Here is a 13,568-nt window from a genome sequence, read left to right as displayed (position 1 = left end):
ATGCCGTAACATTTAGTAGGGGTGAAAGTAACCGAAAAAGCTCGGGAATCATTGTTTCAGTGGACTTTGATGTTGAAAGTTTCAAATTTAATTTACCCCAAATGCGAATGATGTACGTCCATATTTTTCATAAAAACCAGAAAATCAACCTCTTTAGATTTTATATGTAAAACACCATTTGAACAAAATATTTTTATTAAATTGTTTTTATATCATGTGACTGTGTTTTATGTGTATTTTTAATTACCGTCAAATTGTTTTTGTTCATACAAACCCATTAACATGTCATGGTTGTGAGTATAAAGAGACTGGCCCATATTGTTATTAACACTGTCATGTTAAAATAAGACGTTTCGACAAAAACTTATGTCATCATCAGTTTGATTGACGCGATTGGTGTAGCTCCATCATTATAAGGAGCTGACCTGACCGACGTCACAGATAAGGCTCGCGCGGGTGGTGACGTCATTTTTCTATCGGCCACACACCACCAAGAGGCGGAATATGCGCAGTAAGCGACGCAAAACGCAAAATACACAATAAACGGCATAAAACGCAACAAACACAATACACATTAAATAAAAACAGTGGTGCTGAAGTGCCGTCACATTGAGTTGTGGTTGTTGCTGTTGTATGGACAGCGACTCCATCAGCAGGAGACGGTACCTGTCTCTCATGGTTGGTTTTCTCACATGAAAAATTTTTGGCACCAATGTATACATTTTTGCTCAGATTATTTCGTATCACAAGGATGAATTAGTCGCTTAATAGAAAGTAAAAGAATAATTTGACCTTGCAATCCCAGAGGTAGCAAATTAATTCCATTTTAAAATATTTGTCTGGTTTCATTTGCGTATTCAATATCACGTCTTGCGGCAATTTGCAAAGTCTCAGGCGACAAACTCCAAGGTCTACAAGAAACGGGTCTACCAGACAACTGTCTGAGCAACCAAAGATGACTCTCACCAGGAAAAAGGCACTAAAACAATGAAAAAATTGTCGGTAATATTGTATACCAACAATTTTAATCCGTATCATTTTTTTGTGTATTTCTTTTCAAAATAACGTAATTTCAGACCCCAATGCCCAACTTATTGAACAAGTGAGCAGTTTAAAAGGTGGCAGGCCACAATCCACAGAACAAGTATATGTTAAGATGTCTAAACCAAGTTAAATATGGAGACTTAACGAGCGGGACTTTTTATGTGCAATTTATCGCCTGCAAATACAAAAGCGGTGGTTTGAAATACAAAGAATAAAATTATATTACTCTAACATGTTTCAAAACTCTGGAGAAACTTAACTACAGTTTTAGTGCTGTCAAAACTAGGGGATGCTCTACATTTTGACAGGGGAATTTCATCCGGCGGTCGTCAAAGCGTGCAAATTGCGTTTACCATCCCGGGCAGTCTAAGTTGATTGTCTTTTACGAGTTTGTGGGTTTGTTTATGTCTGATTGATGTTGACGCGAATTCCTTTCACACTACAATTATACTCACAGTTTTTCTACTTCTGCCAAAACAATTTATTTCGTAAAATTTATCAATAAAGTACAAAATTCATGGCCGCAAGATCTAAAATAATTTGAGGATAAATTTCGAGAGACCGAGCAAAATAAAGAAAAAGGCAATATCCTTGTGTCTACGACAGCTGTGACGTCACAGACATATAAGCTGTGCGTTGACCAGTTTTCATTGTCTTGCAGTAGTAAAGAAGTTATCGGCCGGGTAAGTAAGGGCGCAAAGCCGATTTCCGTTTGCAAAAAAAGCGAAATGAATGGTCATTTAATGACCCGGTTAGGCAGAAAGTAGGTCACTGTCATGACGAGCACTAAACTTTACGTCAGGATGTAAACAGGTTTTCTTTTTTGTCAGGTGTTGTTGGTTTGTGATCTGCGAGGTTGTGCCTTGCGAACTTGTTTTGTTAACAACTTAAGTTTATCAGTTTTAATATATGTAAACATGCGAGCTCTCCTTGAAGATAACGAATTGTCGTATGAAAGTTTTGTTGAAACATTTTCAAGCATAAGTCGTCCAATCGCCGATCGATCCAACGAAAATGGTGGGTATCTGATTGGCCAGTTTTAAACGTTTAATTCATTTAATCCCAGCAATGTTTTTTTCAGATTTTATTTCACATTCGATTTCTGCTGGCGAAGACGATGTTTCTGTAAATAATGAGGTGAGGAACCTGGATCTTACCAAATATTGTAGACCGGTTTGCAGCTGTAGAACGTTACGGATCACGTACATTGTAACTTCTTATTACTTATTCATGTGTGAGCCGCTGACATGAACTGACGATCGCGCACCACAGTCACATGTGTGTATTTTTAGGTTGGATAACCATGCCATGTTTACCCTGTGGCTGTTGATTCTCTTATCTAAAAATATAAATGTCGCGCATACGTTCCAGTAGACCCCTGTATTTTTAACGCTTGGTTGGTTTGCGGCCAAATGCATTCGTGTTTACTGCCAGCTCTTGTGTGAGCAAACCAACTTAACATAGTGAACATTTCCGCGATCGAGATTGGATTGTTTAAACTGTGCCCACAGTGTTGTTTTTGCGATCGTTCTACTCCAGTAGGAAACCATGGCACAGTCCCAGGGCTTTGTTTAGCAGCGCTTACATGTAGCTCTTCGTCCAGATTGTTGCAAATCGTAAACGAACAGCGTTTCTGTTAAAGTGCGAATGGGGCCAAGAAAGAAACAATTGTTACAAACCTCATCGAGATCGCTGCGAATTGTCAACTTCAGGCACTTCACGTCTGTACGAGTATTGGGTAAAACCGCCACTTGGCCCTTCGTATCAAATTGCCGACCTACGATCGTTGACGACGGGGAAGCGGAGACTTGTGATACGCTTCAACTCGTTTTACACAAGTCCCTAGTTTATAGATGAAAACGATCTGAAAGTCGACTTATTTGCCTTTCTGTGCGACGGCCAACTACGAACGTTGCCGTCATATTGTTTTGTTGTTTGCGGCGCAAAGTTGAAAGGCCCATGCGATAAACTGATGCCCTAAGCATATTTATTCGCTTGGTTCCTACTGTGAATGTGAACACTGCGGTGCAATGCGTGGTGAGAAATGTTCTCGTGTGAAGGTAATTTGAGTTTGTTGCCTGCTTGTGAAAATTAGTGTTAAAAAATTGGGTTATACTGAATTTTTTTCCTTCAATGATTTGATACAACCATACGAATCTGCGACTTTAATAAATTATCCTCGAGTTTGATAAAGGATCAATCCAGGATTAATACGTTGTATCTAGGATTAGCATGGCGGCACATTTACCTGTGCGTTGTTTCCTTTCACTTGAACAAAGGTGGGTTGCAGCTTTTTGTCACGCCACGTCTGAGTGGCGATTAATGCGATCTACACGGGTGTCAGTAGGCTTGATACAGAATACAATAGATTAACTGTTATCACGTACTGAATCCATGACCTTATCGAATTGAATTGCATTTATGCTTTTTACCTGTAGTTCGTGAGATGAACAATAGTCAAATGTTTTTGATATTCATTGGACATTAAAGGAAAGATCTACTACAACCGTAGGCTTGTTGTAGGAAATACCGTACAGACCAACTGAGTGTTTGTATTGCTACCCATTCGAACCGGTTTACTAGATAGCAGCTTTCTAAAAAGCGCGAAGTTCCGTGAGAATCGCTGCAAGCGTCGAGCTCGAATAGCTGCTGACAACGCACTTCTATTTCCACCTCTGAATTAATTTTAATTTAATGGTTCACGCCGTAAAATTAATTATACTCACCGTAACGCCAAACGGGCTATTTTTAACCGCAAATACAAAATTGCAACACCATAAAACACGATTTAGTTATAAGCAATCTTACTTATATATTTTCATTTCATGACCTGTCACTATATTTGTATTGTTCAACCCTGGTCAAAGGAAGTTATTTTGAAGTGGAATGGTGTATAGGCAATTTCCTTTTGGGTAGGTTTTTTAATAAGTTACGTCATTGAAGTGTATCGAGCGCCTGCTAACGTTGATCAAGACCTCTTTCCTCCAACAACGATCGACCATCGCCGGTATTATTGGGTCGATCGATTGTTTCAATATTTTTATGTTTGTCCACACATACGGGTTCAACTGAAACCAAGAAAATTTCACCTTTCTGCTTTATTCACATTACTTGATTTGTTGCAGACAAATTCAATCAAAAGTGTGGAAAGCAACTGCTTCAATTATGAACCAGCATTGGAAAATGATTCGATTCAAATAGGAGGTAAGCGAAACCAAATTATAATTTATGACACAATGAACTACTCTCTTCACCCGAAAGCGAATTGTACAGGAATAGCTATAATTTCGAAACGGTTATCATGACTTTTGGGGGAAACCAGATTTATCCATGGAAGCGAAGTCAAGGGTATGGAAATTTCCCATAGAGGCTTAGAAATGGCACAGCGTGTAGCCCGGGCGCAGAAACCAACTTTCCCACAGTTGTATTGACTTGCAGTCGTGTGGAGAGGGTTAGCGGGGAGTCGCACACCCACAGCACTGCCCTTATTTATTGAACAGTGTTCGACAAATGACATATCTCTCCCTGTGTATTGTATTGTAAAAGGACGGCGAGTAGCTATACATTTGTCAGGCAATGATGTCGAACACATTCCGGTCAAAGTGACACATACAGTGACGTAATCGACGCAAAACTAGCACAGGCCCTTGTCGTTGTTAAGTTTTTGTGTACACTAACCGCACGGCTAGTGTTGACACGTTGTGTCAGGTCCGAACCACAGGCTCCCAGTGTTTGCTTTCGTATTCCCACGTAATTGCTTTCCGTTCCGTCGATGTCATTTCAAGTAATGCACCTTCCCTGTGTGTGTTCCGCTTCGCCTTCTAAAGCTCGCGGTCCGGTTGTCAGCAGCGGCTGTCGAGCGATTTGTGAAGCATGCGCATTTGATTCCAAACAGAAATGATATCTTCTCCAATTTCGTGTTTGCCGAGTCAACCGAATCGCTACACAGTCCCACGCATAACTTCGCCAGTGGATTGGACATGTTTCCGATATCTTAAATTAGTTTACACAGGTGAAATATCTTTTACAGTAAGTTAGGATAACCGTAAGTAACTTCCGAAAATTGTTGAATCATTTTACCGGACGCGACAAAGAATAACATGTCATGGGTTTACTTGGAGCGAATTAATAAGTTCAATCACACTTGTACGGATTTAAAACGCTAGAATTTAATCCAATAACTTATGTAATGGAGAGAAGATCTTCTGAGCCACCATAACCAAACAGTGAAACTTCCACTACAAAGATTTATTGCGTATGACATTAAGGGTTGTGTTGCGTATTGTTGGGCAACACGCGTAAATGTGGACGCTGACACCTTGTTCGGGAAATGACGTATCATGATGGTTTAACTATGTTCAAGAGTTCGAATTTAAACGATTTCTAATAGGGTGCACTGTTGAAATAAGTGAGTTAGTTAATTTGTGCGCTGTATATAATCCTACAGGTGATGTTGGCAAACCTCAATCTTCCAATGCGTTTGTTGGCCGTCGCAAAAGACTGCGCAAGATTTCCATTGATCGAATAACGTCGTTCGGTGATGTTGTACAAGCTGCGATGACGTCACGGAAATCAAAAAGTGATGGACGAGGTGAGAAACGTAGGGAACGTCTTAGGAATGCATTTGGTTAATTCGCCACTGTTCGCTGTCGTTCTTGTGAATGTATTGGCCAGTTAAATAGCATATAACAAATCGTACGTTACTTGGAAACGTAGAACCCAAACTGTAGCGACGGTGTATTATGTATAGTGTGTGACTTTTATTGTATGAAATACGGGGGGTGAAATCAATAAAGTGCGTACACATTAAAAAGCCCAAGTGATATTTCCAACCAAACTTCGCCTACTTGCATTGAAACTTGTAAATGAATGCCCAACTCGCTACAGATGATCACTCGAGCGCACAATCACCTGGGGAAGCTCGCAGAATGTCGACTTTCCTCAACAATATCCACCCTTATCTGGCGCGCAAGTTTGTTTCGGAAAGCGATTCTGCTTCCACAGACGGCGAAGGCGGAAGTTCCGGCAGTATTTCCTCAAAAAGCTCTTCGCCAATCTCGAAAGCAGCTGTCTTCCGCATTCCAGCCACGAGGCTTAGCGCCGCGGCACACAGGGGTTACTTGGATTGCCGGAACAAGAAGAAACAGTGGGAAAGGTAGGTGCTGCTGTGTCCCAGCTTCTTTTAAGTGTGCATCTGTATGGTTTGGATAGTGCCGCTGCATCACATGCACCTGTTTGGTGGCATTTCAAGACATTTAAGCTAAACCAATAGAAAATAATATTTGTTGACACGGAGATCATGCTCTCTTGTTGCAACGCTTAGCGCAAGACAAAGTTGTTGATGTTGTGTCCATAGGCGCCTAGTTTTCATTTTTCCAGGGGGGGCGGCTATATTATGACGTCATAATTTGTTACTATGACGTCATCAAGTTTCGAAAAACTGTGTTTGAATTTCAATGCATGAGGCGTATTAACCGAAAGGGCGGCGTTAACGATAAACGCACGAGATCGGTCTACGACACAACCTATAAGTACCTGTTGGCACATCATAATGCGAGACTCGCGTTGCAACAACCGTAAGCGAAACTAGGTCAACATGTTTTGTGGGCGTCGTGTAAGAAACACATTGTTTTTAGATCTTGTTTTCTTTGAACGTTACGAAAGCGACGAGTTACATGGTGCGGACAGACGCGCGTAATAGCCACTCGTTTTTTTTGAAAAACCTGTGGGGGCGCCGCCCCCCCTGCCCCCCCGGACTAGGCGCCTATGGTGTCATTACTTTCAGAGTTTTGATGTTAACTTTGTAAAAACTTTTCGAGAATTGTTCGAGAATACGCCGTGAGAACTTAATTGCACACAAACGTGTCAAACGAAATCTATCGTCACCCAAAGGGGGAGTTCTAATCTCCCGGGCGATAACTAGAAGGCCTGTTTGGGAATCGCATAACACCAACTCCTCTCATCCTCCGCCATAACCCAACAATTACCACAAACATGTTTGACTGGCTAACGTACAGCTGGTTGTGAGTGGAATGCGATAACAAGGCTGTTCACGACGCAAACGTGCAGTTCGTTAGATACGATTGGCTTTTAAAGATTTGCCAACACTGAGCAGGAAATGTGTGTCAATACATGCGGGTTACATATTTCTACTTGCTCGATGCAATTCGCGGTGTGTCTGTGTTTTTGATCTTTTGTCCACTAAAAGCGACCCGCTGCTTCAAGCAAACATGTATGGGCGGATCATGTGACTCATTAGGTTAAAACTGCGCCGTCGAACCCGCTTGAACTCATTACCCTCTGTCAAACGTAAACAAAAACTACACACAAAGTGGTAGGCAGCACTCAACAGCACGGTATGCCACTGTCGGTGCTTAACAGGTCCTACGCCAGGCGATAAGATTACTGACTGTTTACTTGTCAGTCTGACCCATATTTTTCTTGTTCGGGTCCCTAAGGAGCATATGCTAGAAATGGTGCCAACAGTCCCCCCAGCAATGTCCGTTGACACCACAGCTTAACTAATAAAGATGATGTACTTGTTAAATTTAACGCCTCCCGCTTTGGTCACACAGTGTTGTTTCTATTTTAACAGTGAGTCGTTCGACCACCAACACGTTAGTCTATTATGCTTGCCATTCCACGTGAGGCCTTGTATTTTCAGAGATGGCTCAAAAATAGACAAGTCGCAGCCTTAGTGAAGTGCTCGTATTGAGTTAAAGCATCTGATAATACTAAGTAACGGTTATTGAACGACAAAAATTTGGCTTGTTTTGTGTCCGTTGAAAAAGTTTTCAAAAAGCACTGTCTTGAGTTTGGAAAAGTTTTACCTATCATACCAATTGAAAGTGGTCAGTTCCATCCATTTTTCCTGAAATACATTTAACAAGCATACACCTACGTGACCCATTGTAAAAATTACATTAATCATCTACACGTCAGCGGCCATTGCATGAAGTTCCAACGCTAATTGTTTTATTCGTGTTTCTCAGGTTCTGGTGCGTCCTTCAAGACACGTGTCTCTATTGTTACAACACCCCGCAATCAGAGGTGACGCGAGATGCTCTGTTGCTCAGGGGCTATGACGTTGTGGCCGACGTCACGAACCTTAATCGAACCCGATTTGCGTTTCGACTGCAACAGCAGGTGCTGCGACACTAATTGCTTTATTACCCATTACAACAGGCTTAGTTAAAGCTTACTAATTGCTCGTCAATATAAAGCTATTTGATGTCGAGTTTTTTTTGTAACAAGTAATATAAAGTAATATAAATATCAATTAATAGCTGTGATTGATTGTAAAGTCGACTATTTGAGGTTAAGCCTTTTTAATTTGCCTGGCCGCAGTTCAGACACGCATTGCACATATGTCATCATACAGATATACCTAAAATTAAGGCGTTACGATCACATATGTATCATAAATCATTCACGTTTATATACCGTAATTCCAACTTTTGTACCTGGTTGTTTTTGTAGAGGTGACACAAAAATCTTTTAAAATGATTTATTACAACACCGGGTTGTTGCCAATGTAAACCGGTTGAGTGTTGGTCACCGTTTAACTATTGTTAAGTTGTCATGATTAAACTTGCCTCAAGTTGTTGTCTGCTTTCATACAGGGAGTCCCAACTCTTCACTTTGCCTCAGACAACCACAGGGATTTTCTTCTTTGGGTTGGAACGCTCGAACGGGAGACACGGAAAGTAGCCGCCCATAGAAATCATAAGTAAGACAATTATGAAGCGCAGTTGGTGTTGAATCATCACAGGAGATTATAACAACTACAGGGTTCTTGATTCTGTATCGATCGGAGTAACATTACACTAAAAATTACGATCTGATGTTGTTGCAATACTCACTGTAGCTAAAAATATCGCGTAGCACTCGGTTAATGAAATGTTCCATTGCGTCACAGTAAGAGCACGACTACCGATGACGAAAGCAAACCTGCACCTAATGTTAAAGTTCATCGTGCCAGCATGCCAGCTCTGTCACCTACCTTATCTTCACCGTCTGAAAAGATTTTAAAGGTAGGAAAGAATGGAAAAGTTGCTGGATATTCTTGTTTTATTGAATTGTTTATCCTTCCGACCTTGACGGTCACACATATGTAACAAAAATGTTAACATTGTAAGTTTATCACAAATTACCAGAAGAGATGAAGTTGATAAATGATTTTTCCAAACAGTTTCTTTCCATAAACAAAAAAGTTACAATGCAAAGTTTGGTGTGACGATTTAATGTCATAATGAAATGCTGGAGTATTTAAACTGTGATTAATGCTTTGCAGAGAAGCTCATCGCAAGAAACGTTTGATATAGAATTGGTGAAAATGCAAAGGCAGAAACTGCTACGGGAAATATCCACACAACGCCAACAAATTATAGAAGAACAGTTTCTCCTCGAGAAAGTGGAAAATAACGCTTCTTCATCTGATGGCAGCAGCCAATCAGTAACGCGCAGATTGTCACGTGATGAAGTGATCGACTATTACGAGAAAGCTAAAGAGGACGAGGAGCTTAAAGTGACAAAGTTTCTCACATTATTGAATAGGTAAAAGGAGTTGGTTATCAACTTATTGAACTTGTCACACTCTGTGGGGTGAGCAGGCAGACACTATGCAACAATATTTCCTTTTTCATATATTATAAAAAAGCTTTGTGCAATACTAGAGTTGTTTTGTTTTCATGACGACAGGCGAAGGAATTCAGTTCAACTGAAAGCCGATCAATGTTCAAAAGATCTCGCGCCCAAAAGCGGTCGTCGTCGTCGTGACAACCATTTTCAATTTTCATCTATGGAATCGAGGTTGAAGGAAATGCAGGAAAGTTTGGCTCAAATTGACAAAGAGTTTGAGGAGGAAGAGGCAAATAAGCTGGTACGAAATTCACAAACAAAAAAATGTATTTGAAAGATTCAATTTTATGATTCTTACTGATCCGAGTTGGGTTCTTTCGGGTAATTTGTTCTATTTGTATCTTGCAGCATAACCTAGAAAAACTGCAGCAGAAACGTGACTTGGAACTTCTGATTCTTGACCAGCGAGAAACATTGAATATAATGCGACGTCACAAAGCGAAGGGAATGTCCCACCGACGTCGTTACAGCTTGAATGATCCGATGTCGCCCTCATCGACTAGGTCGGCGATTACACTCGGTTCCATAGATGAACTTTCGAGTATTTCGGATGAGAGAATGTCGTCATCAACGTCGGCAAGTTCCGCATCGGTAAGTTGGGTTTTACACAAATGCAAACGCTTTTTTGCTTTAGTAAAATCGTCCCAAAAAGCTACAGGAATAGCTTGTGCTGGTTGGTCGAAATCGAGTCCGCTCAGTGTTATGTTTTAGAAAAAAACGTTGCCATGAAATTCGCCAAGAAAACTGACATTGCCAGTTTCTGCGGTTTTGGCGCTGATTGTCTGCTTGCATTATAAATTCGCCTGATGGAAAAACACAACATTTTACGTAGGACGCCAATATGCTGCCATCAACGATGAATAATCCACCCATGAGGTCGATCTCGACTCCACTGAACAACAGACGCATATTCTATGAAGGACCTTCGCACAAACCGCCTTCAACCGCCACGAAAAATATCCCAGAAGATATAACGAGACGAATATCCGTCGATGGAAACTCTGACGCCGATTCTGGGTTTCAACCTTCATCAAATTTGTTGGAAGAACTCGTTTCAGGAAGCACGGAAGAAACTCCTAAATTATCTGAAACTTGTGGTCTACCTCCAATGCCCAGCGCAGATATTGTACCTGGAACACGTGCGCCTCATAGCGACGGAACGGTTTTTAAAAATGCTCCGCCAAGTAGCGCTAAAGTGGATGATATCGATTCTTCAGTACTGGCGCAAATTGAGGTAACTGTTACACAACATACTTCGCATATAAACTGAAAACTGAATTATGTAATAAGCAAAATATTTTTGTTGAAAAATATTTTATTATTACGTGTAAATGTTGTTTGGGTTTTGACCATTAAATTTTTTTCATTTTGTTGGTAGGATTTTCAACAATTTGCCAAACGGAAGTTGGAAGAAAAACGGATTGCTTCCTAAAACCGATCGTTTCCATGATTGCCCCGATGAGTTCCTGATAATTCTGACCAGTGTTGCCGATTATTCTCCTACAAATCTTGCAACCGTATGAGCAAACAAAACGTGTTGATTGCGATATGAATATTTTTACAGTGGAACAACATAGTAATGAACCCATGCATGCATGCTTTACGAAGAAGTGAAATTGTTACTTCTATTCCTTCCATATCCTCACAAGTTTTCAGAAAATACGATGTTTCCGGAAGCGCTTTACGTTATTGTTTTTTCATTCTTCATTAAAGGCAGTAGTGAAAAATTTGCGGAGTCACACAAATAAAATTATATCACGTAAACTTTGCTCCCTGCGCAGGTAGACTATCGGCAAAATAAAAATATTATATCGAAAATGACCAAAATATATTGAAAATGTCCTAAATTTTTGCTGGCATTTTGGTCATTTGACATAAATTTTTTGGTGAAAAAAAAACCCAGCAGGTAGTTGACAAAAGATGTACCTTTGTTGTGTGTTTCTACAACATGAATATAGGCCAGTAAAAAAATTGTACAGTAAGCATACAAATTTAAGGTAATATCCTTTGAAACTGATACTTGCTGTACTAACAGAAATGAACTGTCAACAACAATAAAACAGATAATGTTGTAATAAACTCAAATAAAAGAAAAGAAGGAACCGGCAAACGACAATGTTTTTACACAAAACTGCAAATTAAATTTGTATGAAGTCGTTTTTCTTTCTCCGGCGAAACAAAACTCTCTCCGATCACTCGTATACGTTTAAAAATTTCCCACCAAAGCAGAAGTTGAATAATTTGCTTTCACAAAAAAACGCATCGGCGATCCGAACATATTGCACTCATAACTACGTTCGCTTTTGAGATATTGCACAATCCACTTCACCACTTAATTTTAAACTGGGTAAAAAACCGCTGTTGCATACAAAGTATTTCCTCCCCAGTCTTACCGTGATTGACAACATGCAGTTAAAAAAAGCAATGGTAACATTACAGAAGGTTACTTAGACAGCATAGATACTGCAACTTCAAATATCCTATTCTCAGATTTTTTAAAATACGTAAGACTGTGGTAAAAAATGTACAGCAGAAGTGGAGAATTGTCGATAAACAAAAAATAAAGTGAAATGGAACAAAATAGTGCGAACTTTAAGAGCAACGCGACTCCACATGCCATGACAACTGTGAGCGAAACTATGACAAAGTCGCCTAGCTGTTCATCAAATAAAACGGTTGAAAGCATGACGTGAACTTGCACAAAAAAGGATAAAAGCTTAATTGAGCAACATGTTGTTGAGAAAAATGATGTATTGAAGGGTTTGTTGAAGGATTTCCACCTCGCTCAATGGTTTCTGTGGGGGAACAGTTGGAGGCAACAAACGACGAAGTCGCACGAAAGCAAGATGGAGAGCGATCATCCGTTGCCGCTTTCTGGGATCAAGTTCAATGTAATTATTATTTACTCTTTTACAAACTACATAAGTTACAGTTGATGATAATAGACCCAAAACGCAAAAACTGCTGGACCCGAACATCTACGAACTAGAACTATTCTTACGACATATCTACAGTTAAATTATTGCTTACTTCTTCGAAATGTTTTGTTTTTGGCGTATTGACCTTCCGTTTTTTATGTTTCTTTTGATTTGAAAATTCATTCTGCAAAATCGGAAACAAGGATAATCATGCATGCAGTGAACACAAACAAATAAATAGAAACGTACCTGTGTTTTTCCAGACAATACTCTCCAACACTTTTCAAATAATATCAAGCAAAATATTGGCAGAAAAGTTTCAAACCTATGTCCTAGAAAGCACATACAATGTGGTAGTCAAGCAGCTACTTCGTTTATTCACTTTGTATCGATTATTTGCAAACGTCGAGGAAAGTTCGGCTGTGCAAGCAGTTACGCAATCAAACACGATAAAAACAATAAAAACTGCGAACACACTCAGTATTACTAATAAAATATCCTAACGTTTCTAATCTTTTTCATAGTTCAACGGAAGCGAAATTATATTCGTCTGCAGTTTCTTAATTCCACGTTTAGCTGTAAAACCTACGTACCACTCGTGCCCAACGTGGAAGTTTAAACAGGGGGTTTGAAAATTACTCTTTGCTCCCTATCTACAAAGAACGATCGATGCTGCAGAGTTTCTTTCGGTGCCAACACTCTCATGGGAAGCGGACTCATCGATTCCCTTTCGTCTAAAAGAGGCAGAGACTTCTCCTGGCCTGGGCAACGACTGGCGAGTGTACCCCGGCTGTCTGCGGACCGCTTCGGCGATCGAAAGTCCATAAATTATGAATAAATGCTTCGGGGGCATGAACATATATTTATACCTTGAAGCTGGGGTAATTGAATTGCGACAGTGGATAGGTGGTCTTCCACTGGTTTTACTATTTAACAATCTTTCTCGCCATCTGCAACCTTCCTGCG

The 13,568-nt window shown here is 40.1% G+C and overlaps 2 protein-coding genes across 4 annotated transcripts; one reads left to right on the top strand and one right to left on the bottom strand.

The window, feature by feature from the left end:
- Positions 1-1,878: 1,878 nt before the first annotated feature.
- LOC145898619 (uncharacterized) lies at positions 1,879-11,420 on the top strand. 3 transcript variants are annotated; one of them, XM_082987144.1, is made up of 13 exons: positions 1,879-2,061; positions 2,126-2,181; positions 4,170-4,248; positions 5,492-5,635; positions 5,932-6,199; positions 8,037-8,190; positions 8,667-8,773; positions 8,963-9,077; positions 9,338-9,600; positions 9,745-9,925; positions 10,033-10,275; positions 10,517-10,918; positions 11,063-11,420. In XM_082987144.1, the coding sequence occupies exons 1-13, from the start codon at positions 1,962-1,964 to the stop codon at positions 11,114-11,116; spliced, it is 2,166 nt and encodes a 721-aa protein (XP_082843270.1). In that variant the 5' UTR covers positions 1,879-1,961; the 3' UTR covers positions 11,117-11,420. The 3 variants fall into 3 exon arrangements, with proteins under 3 accessions (XP_082843270.1, XP_082843271.1, XP_082843272.1); XM_082987145.1 differs by lacking the exons at positions 1,879-2,061; positions 2,126-2,181 and adding an exon at positions 2,988-3,104; XM_082987146.1 differs by lacking the exons at positions 1,879-2,061; positions 2,126-2,181 and adding an exon at positions 3,247-3,323.
- A 321-nt stretch (positions 11,421-11,741) lies between these two features.
- On the bottom strand, positions 11,742-12,936 carry LOC145899219 (helix-loop-helix protein 1-like). The gene is made up of 3 exons (XM_082987952.1): positions 12,852-12,936; positions 12,715-12,786; positions 11,742-12,558 (listed from the first exon to the last, which is right to left on the bottom strand). The coding sequence occupies exons 2-3, from the start codon at positions 12,783-12,785 to the stop codon at positions 12,402-12,404; spliced, it is 228 nt and encodes a 75-aa protein (XP_082844078.1). The 5' UTR covers position 12,786; positions 12,852-12,936; the 3' UTR covers positions 11,742-12,401.
- Between the last annotated feature and the right edge of the window lie 632 nt (positions 12,937-13,568).

This window comes from Ascidia mentula, chromosome 4, assembly GCF_947561715.1.
Source record: "Ascidia mentula chromosome 4, kaAscMent1.1, whole genome shotgun sequence".
Taxonomy (NCBI): Eukaryota; Metazoa; Chordata; class Ascidiacea; order Phlebobranchia; family Ascidiidae; genus Ascidia; species Ascidia mentula.
Note: the sequence above shows the minus strand (reverse complement) of the source record. Positions and strands in the feature narration are given on the sequence as shown.